Source organism: Eubalaena glacialis, chromosome 18, assembly GCF_028564815.1.
Source record: "Eubalaena glacialis isolate mEubGla1 chromosome 18, mEubGla1.1.hap2.+ XY, whole genome shotgun sequence".
Lineage (NCBI taxonomy): Eukaryota > Metazoa > Chordata > Mammalia > Artiodactyla > Balaenidae > Eubalaena > Eubalaena glacialis.
This window is the reverse complement of record NC_083733.1, coordinates 18398365-18422278: the sequence shown is the minus strand read 5'-3', so window position 1 is coordinate 18422278 and position 23914 is coordinate 18398365. Positions and strand designations below refer to the sequence as shown.

General features: G+C 43.5%; 1 protein-coding gene and 1 long non-coding RNA gene across 3 annotated transcripts in view; one reads left to right on the top strand and one right to left on the bottom strand.

The window, feature by feature from the left end:
- CDH3 (cadherin 3) overlaps positions 1–23914 on the top strand; it is a 111240-nt gene that overhangs the window by 4484 nt on the left and 82842 nt on the right. Inside the window, exons 1-4 of one of the 2 annotated variants that reach the window (XM_061174012.1) lie at positions 1469–1552; positions 4927–5035; positions 5613–5716; positions 7536–7589. In XM_061174012.1, the coding sequence (XP_061029995.1) occupies positions 7587–7589 (3 nt within the window). In that variant the 5' untranslated portion in view covers positions 1469–1552; positions 4927–5035; positions 5613–5716; positions 7536–7586. Of the gene's footprint in view, positions 1–1468; positions 1553–4926; positions 5036–5612; positions 5717–7535; positions 7590–23914 lie in introns of those variants that run through there. The other variant, XM_061174013.1, reaches the window with a different exon arrangement.
- LOC133079035 (uncharacterized) lies at positions 519–1255 on the bottom strand. Its single transcript, XR_009698014.1, has 2 exons — positions 1119–1255; positions 519–861 (listed from the first exon to the last, which is right to left on the bottom strand). It is a non-coding gene; the product is annotated as an uncharacterized LOC133079035 (long non-coding RNA).

Genomic DNA, 23914 nt, shown 5'->3' with positions numbered 1-23914 from the left:
TAGTTTACATTTCCCTATTGATCAGTAATGTTGAGTATCTTTTCATGTGCTTATTGGCCGTTCATATGACTTCTTTGGGAAAATGTCTATTCAAATCTTTTGCCCATTTTTGAATCAGGTTGTTTGTTGTTTTGTTACTGAGTTTTAGGAGTTCTCTATACTGGATGTTAATCCTTTACCAGATATATGCATATATATGCGTATATATACATGCATATATATGTGTATATATACATATATATATTTAAAACCTGAAAAACAGTACTAGAGATTGTTTACGGATACATGCATATGGAGTAAATATATAAAGCTGTGTACAGGAATGATCAGCACTATATTCAGTGAGTGATGTTTGGGGCAGAGGGTGGGGATAGGGTCAGGTGCATAGGAAGCTTCAACCATAGCTGATGAGTTTTATTTATTAGAGTAGGTCATGGTTACACGGATGTTCATTATGTTGTTTTCCCTTTTTGTGTGTACACCTGAGGTTATTTCACAAATTTTTAAAAAACAAAATGTAGGTTTTTAAAAATGTTTATTTATTTATTTATTGGCTGTGTTGGGTCTTTGTTGCTGCCTGAGGGCTTTCTCTATTTGCAGCGAGCGGGGGCTACTCTTCATTGCGGTGCGTGGGCTCCTTATTGCGGTGGCTTCTCTTGTTGCGGAGCACGGGCTCTAGGTGCACGGGCTTCAGTAGTTGTGGCTCACGGGCTCTAGAGCGCAGGCTCAGTAGCTGTGGCGCATGGGCTTAGTTGCTCCGCGCATGTGGGATCTTCCCGGACCAGGGATGGAACCTGTGTCCCCTGCATTGGCAGGCAATTCTTATCCACTGCGCCACCAGGGAAGCCCCAAATGTAGTTTCTTAAAGAAAAAAAAAAAAAGCTTTAATTTTTTGAGCAACTACTAGGTTCAAAAAGCTTAACATTCATTATCTACTTTAATCCTCACTTCACTCCTTTAATCACTTGCCACCACTCTGCCCTTTGTCTACTCCACTCCGGTCACACTGGCCTCCCTACTGCCTTCTTTTTTGGGCGGGGGCGGGGGGGGGGCTGTGTTGGGTCTTTGTTGCTGTGTGTGGGCTTTCTCTAGTTGCGGTGAGCAGGGGCTACTCTTACTTGTGGTGCGTGGGCTTCTCATTGCGGTCGCCCCTTACTCGGCTCCCTTCAAGGTGAGGAACCTGCTCGCAGAGCGGGCGCGTTTGGTGGGGCCGGGCTAAGAGTGCGTCCAAGGCGTGCACGAGGGCTCCATCGCCCCTTCCCTCTCCGGGGATCTCCGGAGTAGCCCCCACCGGCCTCAGCACATGGGAATCGGCGGTCGCCGACCTAGAGCAGGCCGCCACTCGAACTCCCCTCCCCCCAATCCATCCCCGCTCCCCACGCCCCTTCTCCGGCTCGCCACTCTCGGCGCTCGCCTCTCTCCGCCCCGGCCCCACGTGCGCGCGTGCTCGGGTGCTCTGCCCGGGAAGTGCTGGCGGGAGCGGCGACGGCGGCGGGAGGTTCGGTTGTCGCCCGTTGCTGCGCGGCGCCGTGCTTGTTGGCCGCCATTGCAGGTCAGGCCGCGGGCCCGGGGCGCGGGAGGCCGCGGGGAGCGAGGGCCGAGCCGGGAATGGGGGGAGGGTGCGAGGGAGCGGGAAACTAGGGAGCCGGGGCCGGGCGGGGCACACGGCTCGAGGAGAAGAATGGCGAGCCGAGGGGCGGGGAGCCGGGGAGCGGCGGACGAGAGAGGGGAGGCCGGGAAGGGGGAGGGGAGTGGGGAGGGCCGTGCAGAGGTGAGGGCGACCCAGAGGAGCCCCTGGTAGGAGGGCCGGGAATTTGGAGAAGGGAGCAATGTGGAGTCAGAAGGTGGAGGGAAGGAAGGGAGCGAGCAGGCCAGAGCGGGAGAAAGGCGGAAGGGGTGGCCGAGCGTGGGCGGAGGACGAAGAAGGGGGCAGCGCGGGCTGGAACCTCGAGGTATGTACGGAAAGGGGCTCTTCCCTGGGTGGGGAGGGAACCCAGTACGGGATGCTTGCTAGAGTGGGGTAGAACTGGAACCCAGGAAGTAGCGGGAACATCAGAAAGGGGACTTAGCGGGGGATAGGACTGTGAGGTTCCTTCGAGGGGACATTTTAAGTCGTGGGGGAGAGGCTGCTGGGAGCGGTAATTGGGAGGGTGGTTGGAAGGAAGAGACAGTCTGGAGAGTGATCCAGCTTCATTTGTGGGCGGAGTGAGAGACGAGAGAAGAGTGGGGTGGAGTCGGGTCCTGGAGGAGAGAAGTACTTAAGAATTGAGGGGGGGAAATAGGGAACGATTTGGAAAATGAGGGTGGTAGAGGAATAACGTTTAAAGACTAATCTTTGGGAGGAGGATGAACAGTTTGGAAAGAGTATTCTGGGGGTTGGGAGGTGTGGAGGAAGGCAGTTTAAAGAGTAGTTTCCTTGGGAGGTAGGAGAAAGGGTTAAACAGCTTGGTGAGCGGTCCTAGAGATAGTCTGGGGGTAGTTTGTGGGGGGGGGAGAGGGGAAGTGGATGGAGAAGTCCCAGAAAGTGGGCGGGGCTAGAAATAGAAAGTGTTTGTAGCTGAAATTGAAGGGAGGGGAGGGGGTCGGGGAGACGGTGGAGAAGATGGGGGCTGGTGGGAGGGGAATCCAGTACAGAGGGAGACCTCAAGTAGAGCTATAAAGGAAGGGGCTTTGGGAAAGATAGGGTGCCACAGCAGTAGGAGGAGGAAGGGTAGAAGGGGCCGCAGAGTAGCAGAAGATGGAGAAAACTGGAGTAACTCAGATCACTGAAGCCATCTTTTCTGCCCATTGTCTACAAATACCAGTAATTGATTCCCTCCTCATGGGAATCTTAAAATGTGATGGGAAAGTAAAAAAAGTTTGGCCAAAAAGTTCGTTCGGTTTTTTCAGTAAGATGACTCTAGTAGGGCTTAGTTGTCTTTAACTTCATTCAAAACAATTTTGTTAGATTATACTGTGGCAGCATTTTAAAAAAACATCAAAATTGGTGAATTTTTGTGTAGCCATTTTAATATTGAAGATGGAAGAAAAAAGCAACATTTTCGGCATATTATGCTTTATTATTTCAAGAAAGGTAGAAACGCAACTGAAACACAAAAAAAGATTTGTGCAGTGTATGGGGAAGGTGCTGTGACTGATCGAACGGGTCAGAAGTGGTTTTTGAAGTTTCGTGCTGGAGATTTCTTGCTGGACCATGCTCCACAGTTGGGTAGACCAGTTGAATTTGATAGCGATCAAATCGAGACATTAATTGAGAACAATCAACATTATACCATGCGGGAGATAGCCGACATACTCAAAGTATCCAAATCAAGCATTGAAAATCATTTGCACCAGCTTGGTTACGTTAATCATTTTGGTGTTTGGGTTCCACGTAAGTTAAGCGAAGAAAACCTTCTTGACCGTATTTCCACATGGGATTCTCTACTTAAACGTAACAAAAATGTTCGGTTTTTAAAACTAATTGTGACGGGCAATGAAAAGTGGTTACTGTACGGTAATGTGGAATGGAAGAGATCGCCGGGCAAGCGAAATGATCCACCACCAACCACACCAAAGGCTGATCTTCATCCAAAAAAGGTGATGTTGTGTATATGGTGGGATTGGAAAGGAGTCCTCTATTATGAGCTCCTTCCAGAAAACCAAACGATTAATTCCAACAAGTACTGCTCCCAGTTAGACCAACTGAAAACAGCACTTGACGAAAAGCATCCGGAATTAGTCAACAGAGAACGCATAATCTTCCATCAGGATACTGCAAGACTGCATGTTTCTTTGATGACCAGGCAAAAACTGTTACAGCTTGGCTGGGAAGTTCTGATTCATCCGCCATATTCACCAGACATTGCACCTTCAGATTTCCATTTATTTCAGTCTTTACAAAATTCTCTTAATGGAAAAATTTTCAATTCCCTGGAAGACTGTAAAAGACACCTGGAACAGTTCTCTGCTCAAAAAGATAAAACGTTTTGGGAAGATGGAATTATGAAGTTGCCTGAAAAATGGCAGAAGGTAGTGGAACAAAATGGTGAATACGTTATTCAATAAAGTTCTTGGTGAAAATGAAAAATGTGTCTTTTATTTTTACTTAAAAACCAAAGGAACTTTTTGGCCAACCCAATATTATCCACTTTATAGATAGGTAAACTAAGCTCACAGGAGTGAAATAATTTGCCCAAGGTCATGTAGCTAATAATGGTGGAGTCAGTTCCATCTCACACTCAGAATAAAGCCCAAGTTCTTTTGACAAAGAGCTACAAGGACCTCTCTGATCTGAGCCCTGCCTGCCCCCCTAATCAACTCAAACACAAGTTTATCCCTACCTCAGGGCCTTTACACCTGCTGTTTTTTCTCCAAAACTGCTCTTCACTGGGCTGGCTCCTTACCCTTCAGGTCTTGATTCAAATACAAGGCCTCCCTGATAACACAATGACTTTTTGTCTCTTTAACCCATTTTAGTTTACATGTTGTATTTTTTGTTTGTTTACTGTCTAACATCTGTTCCCACTACTCCCACCCCTCATGAGGACAAGGGCTTTGCCTTCTTTGTTCACTGCTATATCCTTAATACTGGCACATAGTAGGTGCTCAATAAGTATTTGCTGAATGAATGAATGACCTTACAGGGAGGTAAAACAGTTAAAAACAATCTAACTCAGGTCTCTGGGCATCTTGAAATAACAATTCTTGCATGGTGAGCTTACGAAGATTAAAAGAAATAAAAGAAATCACAAGGCCCAGAGCCACAGGATATATTTTTAAAGAGAGTTTCGATTCTCCCACCACTCACAGGCTGGACCTGGGGGTGTTCACAGGGCTCTGTGCTCTGAGAGCCCTTTGTCTCCAGAGAAGGAGGAACCCTGGCAGGAGGGGTGAGCAATCCACCAGCACCACTATTTGGGTAATAACTAGGCCTTTTCTTCCCAGGCTTGTTCTGCTGCTCCCCACACCCCTTCCCGCAGGCAGAAGTCTTCTCTATTTCACCAGGAACTGGAGCTCTCTGAAGACCGTGCAGGTCAACCATGAATTGAATAAGGTGTGTCAGGCAGAGAGAGCAGTACTTGATGAGGGAGGCTGAGTTCTTGTGATCTTGGACAAGGAAACTTTTCTTACTCTCTCTCCCTTTTTTTTGGGGGGGGGGTTGGCTACCATGGGGGCTTGAGTAAAGAGAATTGAATTAATCATCTCAGTTCCCAGCCCACTCTCTTAGTTGGTTTGTACAAGACTTCTCTCTGGTTTTATTAGTTCACACATTCATTCATTTCTTTTTATCCCTATCCTCCACTCCCATTACCCTCCTCCCCCATTCCATTTAATAAAATACCTCTGAATTTGTGTGTAGCTTTGTGAAATGTATAGTGTTGTCTCATGTGAATGTGAATTTAATTTTTTAATTAAAAAGGATCTACTATAAATCACTTCTGTTTCTTCCTGTGGTAGCCAGTAAGAAACTCCTGGTATTCATATCTTTGAGCAGTCCCCTCTTGCATTGCATAGAGGTGACCCTACTCAACAAATAGGATATTGCAAGGATAACAGTGTGCAAATTCCAAGGCTAGGGGATGAAAGACATCACAGTATCCTCTTTCTGTCTCATTGATCACCCACTCTAGGGGAAGCCGGCTACCATGCTGTGAGGACACTCAAGCAGCCCTATGGAGTGGTCTAAGAGGAGCTGAGGCCTCCTGCCAACAGTTATTACCAACTTACCAGCCATGTACGTGAGCCATTTTGAATGATTCTCCCGCCCCAGTCAAACCTTCAGACGACTGCAGCCCCAGCAACATCTTAACTGCAACCTCATGAGAGATCCCAAGCCAGAGCCAGTTAGTCAAGCCATTCCCAAGTTCCTGACCCACAGGAGCCTTGTGAGATAATAATGTTTATCTAACTTTCATGTGTCACAACATATTCTTTTTTCCCCCACCATTTAAAAATGTAAAAATCATTCTCAGCTTGAGCCGAGCTGTACAAAAACAGGTGATGTGTCACATTTGGCTCACAGGCCTTTGTTGACTCACAGTCTGCTTCGCTGTTTTGAATTGTTGCATAATTGTTCCATAATGTGCCTTCACCATATTTTGCATATTTACTCCCAGTGAGGGGCATTCAGTTTATCTCCTACTCCCAGCTACCACAGACAACAGCTGCCGTGAACATCCTCGGCCTTGTGGGAAGGGCCCTGGGATATTTGTCCAGGAGTGGAATTGCTGGGTTTCAGGGTCTTACTTAGTCTACACTCAGCAGTGCCACGTGAGAGTCCCATTTCCCCACACCCTACCAACACTTGGTGTTATCCAACTTCCTAATGTTTACTAGTCCGTGACTTGGTTTCTCCTCTTTGTTTGGCTTGCATTTCCCTGATAACTAATGAGTTTGAACATCTCTTTGCTTAGTAGCACACATTAAGGTTTCCTCTCTAAGTTGCCTATTCATGTTTTCACCCATTTTTCTATTAGATGTTTCTGACGTTTTCTTATTGGGAAGACTTCCCCTTCCTGGGCCTCAGTTTTCCCATGTGCACCACAGTTACCTACAGGGCTCTCCTGAAGTGCCATCCTTGTTTCTGAAATCTCTACAGCCTATTTCAAATAATGAGAATGTGGCTTGGGGTTGAATTTTTACATATATTATCTCATTTAAGAAACCAAGGGTTTATTTGGGAATTATAACTGAGACTTCTGGGTTCAGAGAGGTTGATGACCAGTCCAGGCCCACCCAGAGGAGTCATGGGGTTGAGCAGATGCCTAAACTGAGTTCCATTAGGAAGAGTTGGGACTGCAAATCAAAATATGGCAGCAAACAACACTTCTCTTGGGTCAAGTTGGAAATGATGTTTCTAAATGATAAGAGGAGACAAGGCATTGGAGAGCATGGGGCCTTCTTTTCCAAGCTGGTGGAAGTGAAACTATTCATAACTTTTCTTAGGGGCAGTTTGATGATTATGTGCCAAAAGCCTGAAATGCCTGCACATCCTTTGACTCAACGAATTCCCTAGGAATTTGTCCTGAAGCAGTAATTGGTCAAAGATGAGGAACGTGTTTGGTGGTGGGGAAACAAAAATCACACCTAAGTATCCCACTTCAGGAGATGGAATACTACATATGCATATGCTATCTTAAGAAAGATGCTCTAGGGAATTCCCTGGCAGTCCAGTCTTTAGGCCTCTGTGCTTTCTCTGCCGAGGGCCCGGGTTTGATCCCTGGTGGGGAAACTAAGATCCCACAAGCCATGCACAGCGAGGCCAAAAAAAAAAAAAAAAAAAAGATGTTCTATAGAAGGATTTCTAATGCTAGGGAAAGATATTAATAATTCAGTTAAGGTGAGGGGAGGGGAGGAATCCATTATAAAATGATGGATACGGAATGATCTCATTTTTCTAGGGAAAAAATATGTATGAAGGAAATCACTGGGAAAATACAATGATGTATTGAGTGCTTGCTATGGGCCATACACTGTTTTTAGTGCTTTTTATAGCCTCGTTTAATTGTCACACAACTCTTTGAGTAGGTGCTGTTATTATTCCCATATTACAGGTGAAGAAACTGAGGTCAGAGAGGTGAAATGAGCTGCCAGAGGTCACGCAGATGGTGAGTGATGAAGCCAGGATTTGAAGCCAGGTGCTGGCTCCAGAGTCACCCAAAATAGTCCCCATGGTCACCTCCATGTTTACATCTGAGGAGTGAGACCAAGATGATCCTTATTCCCTTTATCTGTATTTCCTAATTTTTCTACAATTAATATTTTAATATTTTTTAAAGCCCTCTTGTAGTGGTTGGTGCCTTTGAAACTATGAAAAAGGAGAGAGTTTTGGGGCGGAGGTGTTGTGTAGAGAAAAATCAGGAACGGGATGGGGCTTGGCTCACCTCAAACCCTACCCAAGCCCCAAACCCTCTCTCTTTTCATTCTCAAAAATATCAAGGAAGTCAAAGGTCTGATATCTGCTGTGTGACCTTGGACTGGTTCCTCACCCTTTTGGAGCCCTTTTCCAAATACGTCACATGGATTGAATTTCTGGAGAAGCCTCCCTGTCCTCCTCCCCACCCCCAGCCCTCCCAGCACCCCGAGTGAGATGTAAGGAGGAACAGCCTTGCTCAGTGGTTCTGAGAAGGAAAGGAGAGAAAGGGACAGGGAAGAGCATGGGGCCGGAGGGGGGTGGGGCGGGTAGGGGGGTGCAGAGAGGAGGAAGCTGGCGCCAGAGGTGCAGCAGGGAGGGACAGGTCTAGGGAGGGGTCCCCTCCTGTCATCTCCTCTCCCCTGGGGCTTTGAGGAGTGACTTACCCAGTCTCTGAATGTAACTCTGGGAAAGTCTGTGCTGCAGTGAGCACTGGACAGGGAGTCCAAAGACCTGGGTTCTGCTCACACCTCCCCACTGGTTACCTGTGTCCTAGTCAGTCCCATTTCTGAGCCTTGGCTCTCTCAGCCATTGAAGAGGCAAATGCCTGGCTGGTTGTGACAACATGAGGAAAGGTGCTTTGTGAGAGGCTAAGCAACTGTGTGCTATGTCAGGGGTCAACAAACTACGGCATTACTTCTGTGGTTCCTTTTTAACAGCTTTATTGAGATATAATTCAAATACCACACAGTTCACGCATTGAAAATGTACACTTCAGCAGATTTTAGTATATTCACAGAGTTGTGCAAGCATCACCATGATCAATTTTTCGTCATGCCCCAAAGAACCCTTTAGTTATCACCCTCCCCCGCCCCAGTCCCCTCAGCCTCAGGCAACAACTCCTCTGCCTTCTGTTTCCAGAGACATTTCATATCCATGAAATCATACATATGCCATCTTTGTCTGGCTTCCTTCACTTAGCATGTTTTCAAGGCTCATACGTATTGTAGCATATATCAAACTTTGGTTCCTTTTTATGGCTGAACAATATTTCATTGTATGGTTATACCACATTTTGTTTATCCATTCATCAGTTGATGGACATTTGTGTATTTATTCTACTTTTTGGCTGTTATGAATAGCTATAAACTTTGATGTACACGTGTGTGGATTTATGTTTCCATTTATTTTGGGTATATACTTAGCAGAATTGCTAACTTAAATAGTAATTATGTTTAACATTTTGAGGCAACACCTGTTTTTTTTTTTTTGTTTTTTTATTTATTTATTTTTGGTTGCGTTCAGTCTTCGTTGCTGAACATGGGCTTTCTCTAGTTGCGTCGAGCGGGGGCTACTCTTTGTTGCGGTGCGCGGGCTTCTCATTGTGGTGGCTTCTCTTGTTGCGGGGCATGGGCTCTAGGCACATGGGCTTTAGTAGTTGTGGCGCACGGGCTCAGTAGTTGTGGCTCGTGGACTCTAGAGCGCAGGCTCAGTAGTTGTAGCTCGCGGGCTTAGTTGCTCCACGGCATGTGGGATTTTCCCACACCAGGGCTTGAATCTGTGTCCCCTACATTGGCAAGTGGATTCTTAACCACTGCGCCACCAGGGAAGTCCCAACACCTGTTTTTATATAGTCCAGGAGTTAAGAATGGTTTTTATGTTCTTAAATGGTAGGGAAAAAATCAAAAGAAGAATAATATTTTATAATGTGAAAATTACACAGAAGTCAAATTTCAGTGTCCACAAAGAAAGTTTCACTGGACAGCTGCTTTCATTCATTTATGTATTGTCTATGGTGCTTTTGCATTACAGTGGCAGAGATGAGGAGTATGACAGCCCATTTGGCCTTCAAGCCTAAAGTATTTACTATCTGGTCTTTTATAGAAAATGTTTGTCGACCCCTGAACTGTGTGTTGGTATTATTAATTATTGTTTGGTGGAGGCAGCTTGGGTATGCTGCCTTGATTGGAACAGGACTCAGGTTGCCAGGTCCTGGCCTGTGAGCATAAAGGGATGAGAGCTCCTATCTAGCCCCATTTTCTGGATTGAGAAACTGAGTCCTGCAGGAAGGCTCAGGCTCATGCAAGCTGATGGGGAAGTGAGGGCCTAGCTTTCTTTTACTCCTTGGCAGCCTCCTCACCTTCAGCTAAGAACACCCAGTTGTGAATAATTCATGGCTAATGTTTGCAGATCACTCCATCTTGTCAGAGCACTTTGATCATCATTAATTAGTCAGAACCTGGCTCTGGCTGTTGCCTAATAAAACAAAAACATAAGTGGCTTTGATGTCTCCATTCCTAAAACCGAAGGTTCCATCTCTGTAGCCAGGCTTTGTACCCGCAGATTCTTTCTCTCTGCCCATCACCTCATCACCTCTCAAAGACCTACTGTTTTGGCCTGAAAGTCAGGTTTCCTGAAGGAAGGAGGGCAGTTCCAGGGTTGGAGCCCAGTCCTCATAGCAGAGAAGTCACGTCCCCTCTCTGCCCCTCAGTGTCTTTGTCGGGAAGATACGAGTAATGATGCCTATCTCTGGGGTTGTTTGTATTTATAAAAGTGTTCTGAAAGGAACCCTCATACACTGCTGGTGGGAAGGTAAAATGGCACAGCCATTGAGGGACCCTCCCAGTTCCTCAAATGACTAAATGTAGAGTTACCATATGACCCAGCAATACCATTCCTATGTATATACCCCAGAGAAACGAAAACGTGTCCACAGAAAATCTTGTACACAAATGTTCATAGCAACATTATTAAAAATAGCCAAAGGGCAGAAACAACCCAAATGTCCATCAGCTGATGGATGGACAAATAAAATGTGGCACATCTTTACAATGGAATATTATTTGGCCATAAAAAGTAAAGAAGTATTGATACACGCTACAAAATGGATGAAAACGTTACATTAAGTGAGAGAAACCAGACACAAAAGGCCACATATTGTATGATTGCATTTATGCAAAATGTCCGGAATAGGCAAATCCATAGAGTCAGAAAGAGATGAGTGGTTGCCAGGGGCTGTGGAGGATATGGAGAGTGACTGTAAATGCACACAAGGTTTCTTTGTGGGGTGATGGAAATGTCCTAAAATTGAACATGGTGATGGTTACACAACTCTGTGAATATATTAAAAAACATTGAATTGCAGACTTAAAATGGATGAATTTTATGGTACGTAAATTATACCCCAATAACACTGTTTTTTAAAAGTGCTCTGAAAACTGTAAAGTGATGAGTATGGTGTTACTCACATGCATAATAGATGACCTGTCATAATGGATGGAGCTGAGTATTCTGACCTGTCAGTTTAGGGTAGTTCCTAAGACTTTTGAAATTGGAGACACCTGGATATCTTCCTGTACATTATCTCAGGCCAGTCATTTAACTCTGAGGCCATCTGTAGAATTGGGACAGTAATCTCTGTCTCTTAGGATTGTTGTGACAATTAAGTGAATACTGTAGGAACATGCTGAGCTTGGTACTTGACACCTAGTAGATGCCTAGTGAATGATGATGACTATTTCCACATTGAGTTACCTGACTCCTCCCAGCCATCCCAGGGAGCGAGTCCGTGCTCTTCCACTTTCCTCAGAATCTACTGTTTCCAAATCTTGCCTGATCATAAGAATTACCAGGAGCATCTTTTAAAAATACAGATTCCAAGGCCCCACTTCGGACCCATTGATAAGAATCTGTATTTTTAAAAACTCTCCAGATGAGTCCTATAATCAGGCAAATTTGGGAATAAGGCTGGTCCAACCTGGAAACATTTTGCTTCTTATTTATACCCTTCCACAAACCCTTATTTTCCGTTGTTTGCTGTTTCACCCTGACTCGCTTTTCTTTGCCAAAGATCCCTCTATTTAAGAGCTCATGCTCTTGACTTCAGTAATAACGCCAGCATGAGAGTTTATAATTTCCTCATACTTTAATTCAGGGCAAAGATTGATAACATTAACAATAACAGCAATAGTGAACCTACATGTGTTTGGCGCTCTGCAGGGGTTTCCCAGGCACCTTTATGTCCTCACAGCAGCCTCGTGAGTGGATTTAAATAAGTTAAATAACTTCTCTCTTTCAGGAGAGAAAGTGGCAGAGTCAAAATTGAATATATTTATATAAAACACAAAATTAGGCAAAACTAATCTCTGTTTTAAAAGTCAAGATAATGATTACCCTTGGGTGGGGGTTTAGGGACTGATAGAGGTCAAAAAGATTCCTCGGGGGCAGGTCATGTTTTGTCCCTTATTCTGGGTGTTGGTAGCACGTGTGTTCATTGTCACTTAGGATCTGCTCACTTTTCTGTATTTGTGTTATACTTCAATGAAAAGTTTAAAAACATAGCAGTACTATATGATCCTAATTTTAAAAATATGTATGTATACATTTGCACAGAAAAAAGAATAGAAAGAAACTAAATCGAGGGACATTTTATAAAATAATTGGCCTAGATCATAAAAAATGTCAAGATCAAGAAAGACAAAGAAAAAGCAAAAGGATATATACTGTGTAGCACAGGGAATTAAACCCATTATCTTGAAATAGCCTATAATGGAGTGTAATCTGCAAAAATATTGAATCACTGTGTTGTACACCTGAAACTAACACAATATTATAAATCAAATATACTTCATTTAAAAAAAGAAAGAACGACAAAGACTGAGACACTATTCCAGTTTAAAGGAGGCTAAAGTGATAGGACAGCTACATGCAGCGCAGGATCCTGGTTTAGATCCTGGACTGGGAAAAAAATTACGTACACACACACACACACACATGGCTGATTGATAAATGTAAATATAAACTACAAATAGTATTGTTACAATGTTAAATATCCTGAGTTTGCTCTTTGTACTGTGGTTATGGATGGGCATGCCTTTGTTTTTAGGAAATAAACACTGAAGCATTTAGGGGTTAAAGACCATAATGCCTCCAATTTAATGTCAGATTGTTCAGAAAAATGCATACACACATATAAATAATTATATGAAGAGAGAAAATGAGAAAGCAAATGGTAAACAGCTGGTTGATATAGGTAAGGAGTTTCTGAGAGCGTCTTGTGCTAGTCTTTCAACCTTTGTATAAGTTTAAAGTTACACTTGTCCCTTGGTATCCACAGTGGATTGGTTCCAGTACCCCCCGCAGATACCAAAATCCACAGATGCTCCAGTCCCTTGTATAAGATGGCTCACTATTTGCATATAATGTACTCACATCCTCCTATATACTTTAAGTCATTTCTAGATTACTTATAATGCCTAATACAATGTAAATGCCATGTAAATAGTTGCTGGGCACGTGGCAAATTCAAGTTTTGCTTTTGGAACTTTCTGGACTTTTTTTTTCAAATATTCTCAATCCGTGGTTGGTTGAATCCTTGGATGGGGAACCCATGGATATGGAGGGCTGACTATATACCAGAATTACAAATTACAAAAAAAGATGGGAAGGGGAAGACAGCCACATAAACTTTCACTCTTCTGGGATTAGTACTAAAAATAAAATAGTACTAATTTTTCAAATAGCCTTTAAAAAAGTAATAAAATAGTGGTACAGTTTCCAGGAAGTGAAAGAAAATGGAAGGAAATGCACCAAGTGTCAGCTGTGCCCAGGTGTTGCTGTGCCCTGCTGGTGACATGCAAGACTTAAGGCACTAGGTAGCTTGGATTTGAATCCAGACTCTGCTGTTTACCAGATGTGACAGCCTGGGTGATTTACTTAAATTCTCTGTGCTCCTGTTTCCACCCCTCCCCTATGCAGTGGGGCTAGCAGTTCCTGCTCATGGGGTTATCACATGAGTCATGGGAGTATGAAGCATTTGTGAGGGTGTGGGCAGACACTGAGGCTCATGTAAATATCAGCCATAATATCTGGTTGGTGGGATTATGAGTGGAAAAGTCTACGTATTTTCCTTTGGTTTTGTTTTGTTTTTATTGACATTAACATTATATTACTTTCAGGTATACAACATAATGATTTGCTATTTGTATATATTGTTAAATGGTCACCACAATAAGTGTAGTTCATATTCATCACCACACATAGTTACACATTTATTTCCTGTGATGAGAAGTTTTAAGATCTACTCTTAGCAATGTTCAAATATGCAGTACAGGATTATTAACTATAGTCACCATGCTGTATATTACATCCCATGACTTATTTATTTTATCACTGGAAGTTTGTTCCTTTTGACCCCCTTCACCCATTTTACCCACCCCCACCTCTGGCAATCATCAATCTGTTCTCTGTATCTATGAATTTGGGTTTTTTGTTTTGCTTTGTTTTTAGATTTCACATATAAGTGAGAACACATGTTATTTGTCTTTCTATGTCTGACTTATTTCACTTAGCATAATGCCCTCAATCTGTGTATTTTTTAAACTGTGTCAACACACAGTAATTTTGTAATCAGAGCAACAACAAAACATCAATCTGATGGCTCAGCTTTTCCCTCTTGGACCTCTATCTCTCCTCTCCCTCCACATCCTCCCCCTCAGCTCCCTCCCCTCTGCCCACCAGATTGCATTCCTCACTTCTTTTCCCAAAGAACTATAATTAAGGTTTTACTCTGTAATTGCCATTTCATGGTTCCCAATCTGAAATCATGCTCCCGCTTGGCCTGGTTTCCATCTCCTTCTCAGCCTTGGGAAGCAGAGGCAGGATTCAGCAGAGCCCAGGATGTGCCTTGTGCTCTAAGAATGCTTGAGCTCTAGTTGTTGAATATTCACTCTATGAGTGAATATTCAACAACTGCGTGTGCTCAGCCCCTTCCCTACATTACCTTGTTCGATCTTCCCAACAACCCTATGAGGAAACTGAAGCTTGGGGAGGTGGAATAAATCATCCAAAGGCCTCACAGATAGTTGGTGGAGCTGGCATTTGAATCCACTTTGACCTGGCCTCAAAACTGGCAGATGATACTCCTACTTCCTCAACTGACAAGTATATTCTGAACTCTCCACACCAGGCATCAATGCTCTAGTGGTAGTTTTATATCAGAACTGGCCATGCTCATCCCTGCCTGTATCCTTACCCTTTGTAATGTGACTTTGCAGCTCCTCCATCTAAAAGGTGGAGTCTGGGACTTCCCTGGTGGCAGAGTGGTTAAGAATCCGCCTGCCAGCGCGGGGGACACGGGTTCGAGCCCTGGTCAGGGAAGATCCCACGTGTCGCGGAGCGACTAAGCCCGTGCACCACAACTACTGACCCTGTGCTCTAGAGTCTGCGAGCCACAACTACTGAGCCCACGTGCCACAACTACTGAAGCCCGCGCACCTAGAGCCCGTGCTCCACAACAAGAGAAGCCACCGCAATGCAAAGCCCGCGCACCACAACGAAGAGTAGCCCCTGCTTGCTGCAACTAGAGAAAGCCCGCAACTAGAGAAAGCCCGCACACAGCAATGAAGACCCAACGCAGCCCCAAAAAGTAATAAAATAAATAAATTCAAAACAATAAAAAAATAAAACGTGGAGTCTATTTCCCCAGGCCTTGAATCTGGACCAGCCTTGCTTTGGCCAGTAGAATGCAGCAGAAGTGATGGTGGACCACACCTAGGCCCCGAGAAGCCTTGTATGCTTCTGTTCTTTCTCTTGGCACACTGCCTCGTCCATGAAAACAAGCCCAGGCTAGACTGCTGGAACATCATGGCCCAGTCACCCCTGCTGCCCAGCCAAAAGCCAGCCAACTGCCAGACGTGAATGAGACCATCCTAGACCTGCCAGCCACCCGCTGACCTGCTTGCTAATTGACTATAGATACATCAATGAGCCCAGGTGAGATTAGCCAAGCCTGCTCACAGCAGCAGAACCACCCAGCTGGCCCACAGACTCATGAGCAATTGTTTCAAGCCACTGAGTTTCAGGATGGTTTATTACACAGTAATAGCTAACTAATACAGCCCTTTAAAGAGGAGACAAAAAAGTGGGAGGCTGTTGAGATGACTCCAGTGTTCTAGAGGAAAGAATTCTGACTTAGCAAACATCTATTTAATGTTTACTGTGTGCTAAGCATTTTAATTTAACCCACACAACAACTTTATCTCCTACAGATGAGGAGACTGAAGCAGAGTGGTAAATAATTTGCTCAGAATCTCATAAATAGTAAGTGGCAGGCATTCCACCAATTGGCAGGCATTCCACCAATTAGCAGGTCAAGATGTGGGAAGCAGGAAGTGGAGTCCAGAAAGCTACCTTGTGAACCCTCTGGGGGCAGAAGATGGGCATTCAGAAACCTGATGATGGAGGTACTTCCCCACTGAGCTCAGTCAGAGAGTGGTACTCTGGGGAAATGGGTTGCTTAAAGAGACAGAATAATAATAATAATTCAATTTATAAATATTGGTTCTTTTCTTAAACCTTATTTATATTTATTAAGTAAATAAGAATCAGGAGCAAACCAAAAGGTACAGAGTTAGATGCTGTGTTAGTCAGCATTCTCCAGAGAAACAGAACCAATAGGATGTGAATATATAGAGAAAGAGATTCATCTGAAGGAATTGGCTCACTCAATTGCAGAGGATTGGTGAATCCAAAAATCTGATGGGGGAGACCAGTTAGGTGAGGACTCAGGAAAGAGTTGTAGTTCGAATCCAAAGGCAGCCTGCTGACAAACCAGGAAGAACCAGTGTTGCAGATGAAGTCCAAAGGCAGTCTGCTGGCAGAATTCCCTCTTGCTCAGGGGAGGTCAACCATTTGTTCTCTTCAGGCCTTCAACTGATTGGATGAGGCCCACCCTCATTATGGAGGACAATCTGCTTTACGCAAAGTCCACCAATTTAAATGTAAATCTCATCCAAAAACACCGTCACAGAAACATCAAGAACAATGATTGGCCAGATGCCTAGGCACTGTGGCCCAGCCAAGATGACACATAGCATTAACCATCACAAACACCAAGAGAGGTGGTTAATGCCACTGAAGAGCAGAGTCAGAGCTGGCAGAGAATTGACCTCTGGACTAGCCACATGGAGGTTGTTGGTGACCAGAGTGGATTCACTGTAGTGGGTAAGTCAAGATTAGCTGGTGGGGGTTGAAGAAAGAAGGAGAGAGGAGGGACAGAAGTGTGGGCAGAAGCTCTCTTGTGGAGGGAAAGCATGGCATGAGGCAGTAGCTTGAGGAAAAAGTGAGGGTTGTAGGTGGGCTGCCTAGTTTGCTTTTTCTAATGGAGATGCTAGAGCAGTGTATTTTTCAGATTGTAGGTTTTGATCCTTCACTGGGTCAATTCAGTGAGTGAGAACCAGCACTTAAAAAAAAAAAGAAGAACAGAAAAGAAGTGCACTCCTTGTTAGCTGGCCTTGCCACTGAGTACCTGAAGCCCTGTAGCAAGTGGACATTTTAAAGAGAAAAAAATTTCAACCTCACACTTCTAGGCAAATGGTGTAGTCCTCTGAGTGCTTGGGTCCTTCTGCATTAGCAGCTTGTACTTTCTGTGGCTCTATGTGGCCTGACTGATTTACCAGGCTTAAAAGGCCTGCTGATGAATTTGAAATCTCAGGCTTCCAGCCTCTATAGGTCATCAGCAAAGACCAAAAGGCCTGGCATGAACGTGAGGTTATTATTCACCTAAGAAGTCGTTATAAACCACAAGAACGCAAGCCCAGCAGGAGGGAATGGCTGCCCAGCTCCCTAGGCACACCGTGTCCTCATGCGTCCATCCAGCATGATTCATAATTAAATCTGCAGCAGGCAGGAGGCAAAATAGAATTTCGTGTAAACCTGTGTGGGAGAAGCACTTTGAATACAATTTAATTTTAAAGTTCTAGAGCTCCAGAACTTGAAATGCTTGTGACATTTCAAGTTGAGGTTGTTTCTCCCTACCCTTCACTGGCACCATCTCCGGGGAGGGAGATGACACAAAGGGTAAAAAGTTGTTGGGTCGCTTCACTGCACTAACAGACATGGCGCCGCGTTTCCCGTGCTACGCGAGTCCCGCGCCCCCGCGCCCCCGGCCCCGCGGACGGTCTGGGTTCCGCGAAGCCCGGGCCGGCCGGCCTGCTCGTGCACCACGGCAGGCCTCGCCCTCCGCGTCCTGGTCTGAGGCCCCGGCGACCACGTGGATCCTGCTTGCCCTCCCTGTGGGCGGAGCGCACACTTAGGAGCGGGCCTTCCAGAGCGCCCTGCGCGTGTCGCACGGAGGTCTGCGGTCGGGCCGTTGGTGGCAAGTACCCCGCAGCGAGTGTGGAACTAAGAACCGCGTGGCGAATCGCGGCTGTCCCGCGCTCCGCTGTGCACACTGCCACCCACGCAGATGAGCGTCGTAAAAACACCAAGTAGCCGGGCCACCTGGGCTCTGGCGCCTCCTGTTCCCGGGACAGCCTGGGACGACGCCAACACATCCTGCCATCTGTAAGCCTTGACACCCAGCAACCCCTTTCCTTTCCCACCCTCACCCCAGTCACCAAGCTTCCTCCCCTGAAACCTAATCAATGTTTTATGAATTTCAGGACACAAAATAAGAAATTTGGAGGCCTGTGTTCTACACTGAGTAAACAGGTAGCTGATACTGATGCTGGTAGTTTTCTGCCCTATTGAGACACCCTCGGGTATTAGAAAAATCAGGTTGGGACTCATTGAGGAATTACAGGGTTATGGTTGGGGAGACCAGAACATGTGAAAGGGCAGAGGAGTTTTTTAACACATACGTGCCAAGACTGTGTGGAAGGTTGGAGCCCTGCCACCTAATAGGTACGTGCTCAGCTCTGAAGCAAGGGCGGTATCAGTCCTGTTTGGCCGACAGTTGTTAGCAAATGCAAGAAAGCACTTCTCGGTAAACTCGGAAGTGGTGTTTGTGAAGTTAGGGTCATAAACTTTTATTTTGGAATACTTTTAGATATACAGCAAAGTTACAAAAGTAGTACAGGCACTTCCCCGGTGGCGCAGTGGTTAAGAATCCGCCTGCCAATGCAGGGGACACGGGTTCGAGCCCTGGTCCGGGAAGATCCCACATGCCACGGAGCAACTAAGCCCGTGCACCGCAACTATTGAGCCTGCTCTCTAGAGCCCGCGAGCCACAACTACTGAGCCCGAGTGCCACAACTATTGAAGCCCTCGCGCTTAGAGCCCGTGCTCCGCAACAAGAGAAGCCACCGCGATGAGAAGCCTGCGCGCCGCAGCAAAGAGTAGCCCCCACTCGCCACAACTAGAGAAAGCCCACACGCAGCAACGAAGACCCAACGCAGCCAAAAAGAAAATTAAAAAAAATAAAAATAAAAAAAATAAAAATAAATTAAAAAAAAAAAAAAAAAAGTTGTTGGGTCACTAAGTGTATTAGTCAGGGTTCTCTAGAGAAACAGAACCAATAGGATAGGTATAGGTGTACAGAATGAGACTTACGATGAGAGATTGGCTCACATGATTATGGAGGCCAAGAAGTCCCACGATCTGCTGTCTGCAAGCTGGAGGCTCAGGAAAGCCAGAGATGTAGTTCCAGTCCAAACCCAAAGGCCTGAGAAGGGGAGGAGTGGGGAGGGGCAATGGTATAATTCTTAGTCCAAGTCCAAAGGCCAAGAACCAGGAATTCAGGTGTTCAGGGACAGCAGAAGATGGATGTCCCAGCTCAAGCAGAAAGCAAATTCACTCTTTCTCTGCTTTTTTGTTCTACTTAGGCCCTCAATGGATTTGATGACGTCCACCAGCATTGGTGAAGGCAATCTTTTTTACTCAGTCTACTGATTCAAATGCTAATCTCTTTCAGAAACACCTAGAAGTAATGTTTTACCAGCTATCTGGGCATCCCTTAGCCCAGTCATGTTGACGCAAAATTAACCATCACACTAGGTAAGGTGTAGTTTTGGAAAACTGGCACTGAAGATGCCATATGTTCAGGTCCCATGTATGTTTCCAGTTAAATATATCATAAAAAAAAAAAAAAAAGCCAGCATGTGGGCAAAGGATCTAAAGAATTCACAGAAGGAAATTCAAATTGTATGTAACTATGTTACAGGCTCACCATGTTGCACAACTGCAGGGGGCAGCACTCCCACTGAATTCTGTTCACAGAGATGCACATTGTAATGGTCTGTAAGAGAGGATGCTCATCAATTTCTCCAAAAATAAGAGAAATGCTAATTAAAACGATAAGGTAATGTTTTTCATTTATTGAATTGGCAAAGCTCAAAGAGTTGCTAAGATCCTATGTTGCTGGGAGTGTAATTTGGTACCACCTCTATGGAGGGTGTAGTGAATACTATGGATTGGCTCTCTCAACCTGGGTCATTTCACCCTCTTCTAGTTGGTGATGTAGGAAAGCTGACTCCTACAGTTCCCAGACTCCCCTGCCCTTAGGGTTCCACCTGCCATGAATGAGAATTCCTGTTGCTCCACATCCTGTCAGCATTCGGTGTTATCAGCATTCTGGATTTTGGCCATTCTAATAGGTGTGTAGTGGTATTTCATTGTTTTAACTTGCATTTCCCTCATGATGTGATGTGGAGCATCTTTTCATATGTTTATTTTCTGTCTGTATATCTTCTCACATCTTTTGCACATTTCTTAATTGGGTTATTTGTTCTCTTGTTGTTGAATTTTAAGAGTTCTTTGTATATTTTGGATAACAGTCCTTTGTCAGTTAAGTCTTTTGCAATACAGTCTGTGACTTGTCTTTTCATTTTCTTGAAGGCGTCTTTCACAGAGCAGAAGTTTTTAATTTTAATGAAGTCCAGCTAATCAGTTCTTTCTTTCATGGATCATGCTTTTGGTATTGTATCTAAAAAGTCATTGCCAAAACCAAGGTCATCTAGATTTTCTCATATGTTATCTTCTACTAGTTTATAGTTTTGCATTTTACCTTAAGGTCTGTGATCCATTTTGAGTTAAATTTTGTGCAGAGTGTAAGGTCTGTGTCTATATTCTTTTTTTTTTTTTATGTGGATGTTCAGTTGTTCTAGCATCATTTGTTGAAAAGACTGTTGCTTTCTCCATTGTATTGCTTTTGCTTTTTTGTCAAAGGTTGGTTGACTATATTTATGTGGGTGTATTTCTGGGTTGTCTATTCTATTCTGTTGATCTGTTTGTCTTTGCTTTTGCTAATACCACACTGTCTTGATTACTGTAGGTTAATGTTAAGTCTTCAAGCTGGGTAGTGTCAGTCCTCAAACTTTGTTCTTCTCCTTCAATATTGTGTTGGCCATTCTGGGTCTTTCGCGTCTACATATAAACTTTAGAGTCAGTTTGTTAGTATTCACAAAATAACTTGCTGGGACTTTGATTAGGGTTGCATTGAATCTATAGATCAAGTTGGGAAGAACTGACACCTTGACAATATTGAGTCTTCCTATCCATGAACATGGAATTTCTCTCCATTTATTTACTTCTTTGATTTCTTTCATCAGAATTTTGTAGCTTTCCTCTTTTAGACCTTGTACGTATTTTGGTAGATTCATACCTAAGTATTTCACTTTGGGGGGTGCTAATGTAAACGGTATTGTGTTTTTAATTTCAAATTCCACTTGTTCATTGCTGATATATAGGAAAGTGATTGACTTTAAAAAAAATAATAACCTTGTGCCCTGCAACCTTGCTATAATCACGTATTATTTCCAGAATTTTTTTTCCTTGATTCTTTCTGATTTTCTACATAGATGATAATGTCAGCTGTAAACAAAGACAGTTTTATTTCTTCCTTCCCAATCTGTATCCTTTTTATTTCCTTTTTTTGGTCTTATTGCATTATTTAGGACTTCCAGTATGATGTTGAAAAGCAGTGGTAAGAGGGGACATTTACCTTGTTCCTGATCTTAGTGGGAAAACCTCAAGTTTCTTACCATGAAGCATGATGTTAACTTCAGATGATTTGTAGATATTATTTATTCAGTTGAAAAAGTTCCCCACTATTCCTAGTTTACAGAGAATTTTTCTCATGAATGGGTGTTGAATTTTGTCAAATGCTTTTTCTGCATCTATTGATATTATCATATGATTTTTTTCTTTAACCTGTTGATGTGATAGATTACATTAATTACTTTTCGAATGTTGAACCAGCCTTGTATACCTGGGATAAATCCCAATTGGTCATGATGTATAATTTTTATACATTATTGGATTCAATTTGCTAATGTTTTGTTGAGGATTTTTGCGTCTGTGTTCATAAGAGATGTTGTTCTGTACTTTTCTTGTAATGTCTTTGGTTTTGGTATTAGATTAATGCTGGCCTCAAAGAATGAGTTAGGAAGTAGTCTCTCTGCTTCTATCTTCTGAAAGAGATTATAGTGAATTGGTATAATTTTTTCCTTAAATGTCTGGTAGAATTCACTGGTGAATACATCTGGGTCTGATGCTTTCTGTTTTGAAAGGTTATTAATCATATACTCAATTTCTTTAATTGATATAGTCCTATTCAGATTGCTCACTTCTTCTTGTGTGAGTTTTGACAGATTGTATCTTTCAGGGAATTGGTCCATTTCATCTAGGTTATCATATTTGTGGGCACAGAGTTGGTTCATAGTATTCCTTGATTATTTTTAATGTCCCAGGGATCTGTAGTGATGTCCCCTCTTTCATTTCTAATATTAGAAATTTGTATCCTCTCTTTTTTTTCTTAGTCTAGCTAAAAGTGTATTGATTTTACCGATCTTTTCAAAGAACCAGCTTTTAGTTTTGTTGATTTTCTCTATTGATTTCCAGTTTTCAATTTCATTGATTTCTGCCCTAATTTTTATTATTTCTTTTCCTCTCCTGATTTTGGATTTAACTTTCTCTTAGGGACTTCCCTGGCGGTCCAGTGGTTAAGACCCTGTGCTTCCACTGCAGGGGGCACGGGTTCGATCCCTGGTCGGGGAACTAAGAGCTCGCATGCCGCGTGGCGCAGCAAAAAAAAAACAAAACAAAACAGTAATTTTCTCTTATTTTTCTGGTTTCCTATGGTAAAAGCTTAGATGATTGAATTTAAATCTTTTTTTCTAACATATGATTCAGTGCTATAAGTTTCCCTTTAAGCCGAATTTTGCTGCATCCCACAAATTTTGATGAGTTGTGTTTTCATTTTCATTTAGTTCAAAATGTTTAAAAATTTATCTTGAATTTTGACCTGTGTGTTATTGAGTAGTGTGTTGTTTTATCTCCAGGTACTTGGGGATTTTCCAGCTGTCTCTCTATTATTGATTTCTTGTTAAATTCCATGGAGTCTGAAAGCAGACATTGTGTGATTTCTATCCTTTTAATTTTAGTAAGATGTGTTTTATGGCCCAGAATGTGGTTTGTCTTGGTGAATGTTTCATATGAGCTTGAGAAGAATATATATTCTGCTGTTGTTGGATGAAGTAGTCTATAGATATATATCATATTGATGGTGATTGTTGGTGTTGCTGAGTTTAACTATGTTCTTACTGATTTTCTGCCTGCTGGACCTATTTCTGATAGAGGAATGTTGAAGTCTCCAGCTATAATAGTAGATTCATCTATTTCTCTTTACATTTCTATCAGTTTTTGCCTCACATATTTTGATGCTCTGTTGTTAGGATCTATATGGTAAGGATTGTTACATCTTCTTGGAGAACTGATCCCTTTATCATTATGCAATGCCCCTCTTTATCTCTGATAACTTTCCTTGCTCTGAAGTCCAAAATCAATCAATATAGCTACCCCTGCTTTCTTTTGATTAGTGTTAGTATGGTATATCTTTCTCCATCCATTTACTTTTTTTAAAATTAATTAATTTTTATTTTTGGCTGCGTTGTGTCTTCACTGCTGCGCACAGGCTTTCTCTAGTTGCGGCGAGTGGGGGCTACTCTTCATTGCGGTGCTCGGGCTTCTCATTGCGGTGGCTTCTTGTTGCAGAGCACGGGCTCTAGGTGCACAGGCTTCAGTAGTTGTGGCATGCGGGCTCAGTAGTTGTGGCTCATGAGCTCTAGAGCGCAGGCTCAGTAGTTGTGGCGCACGGGCTTAGTTGCCCCGCGGCATGTGGGATCTTCCCAGACCAGGGCTCGAAACCGTGTCCCCTGCATTGGCAGACGGATTCCTAACCACTGTGCCACCAGGGAAGTCCCTCAAACTATGTTTTTGCCTTTTAGTTTGAGACTTTATATATATATATATATATATATATATATATATAATGTATATATATATGGACATGATGTATTGGGT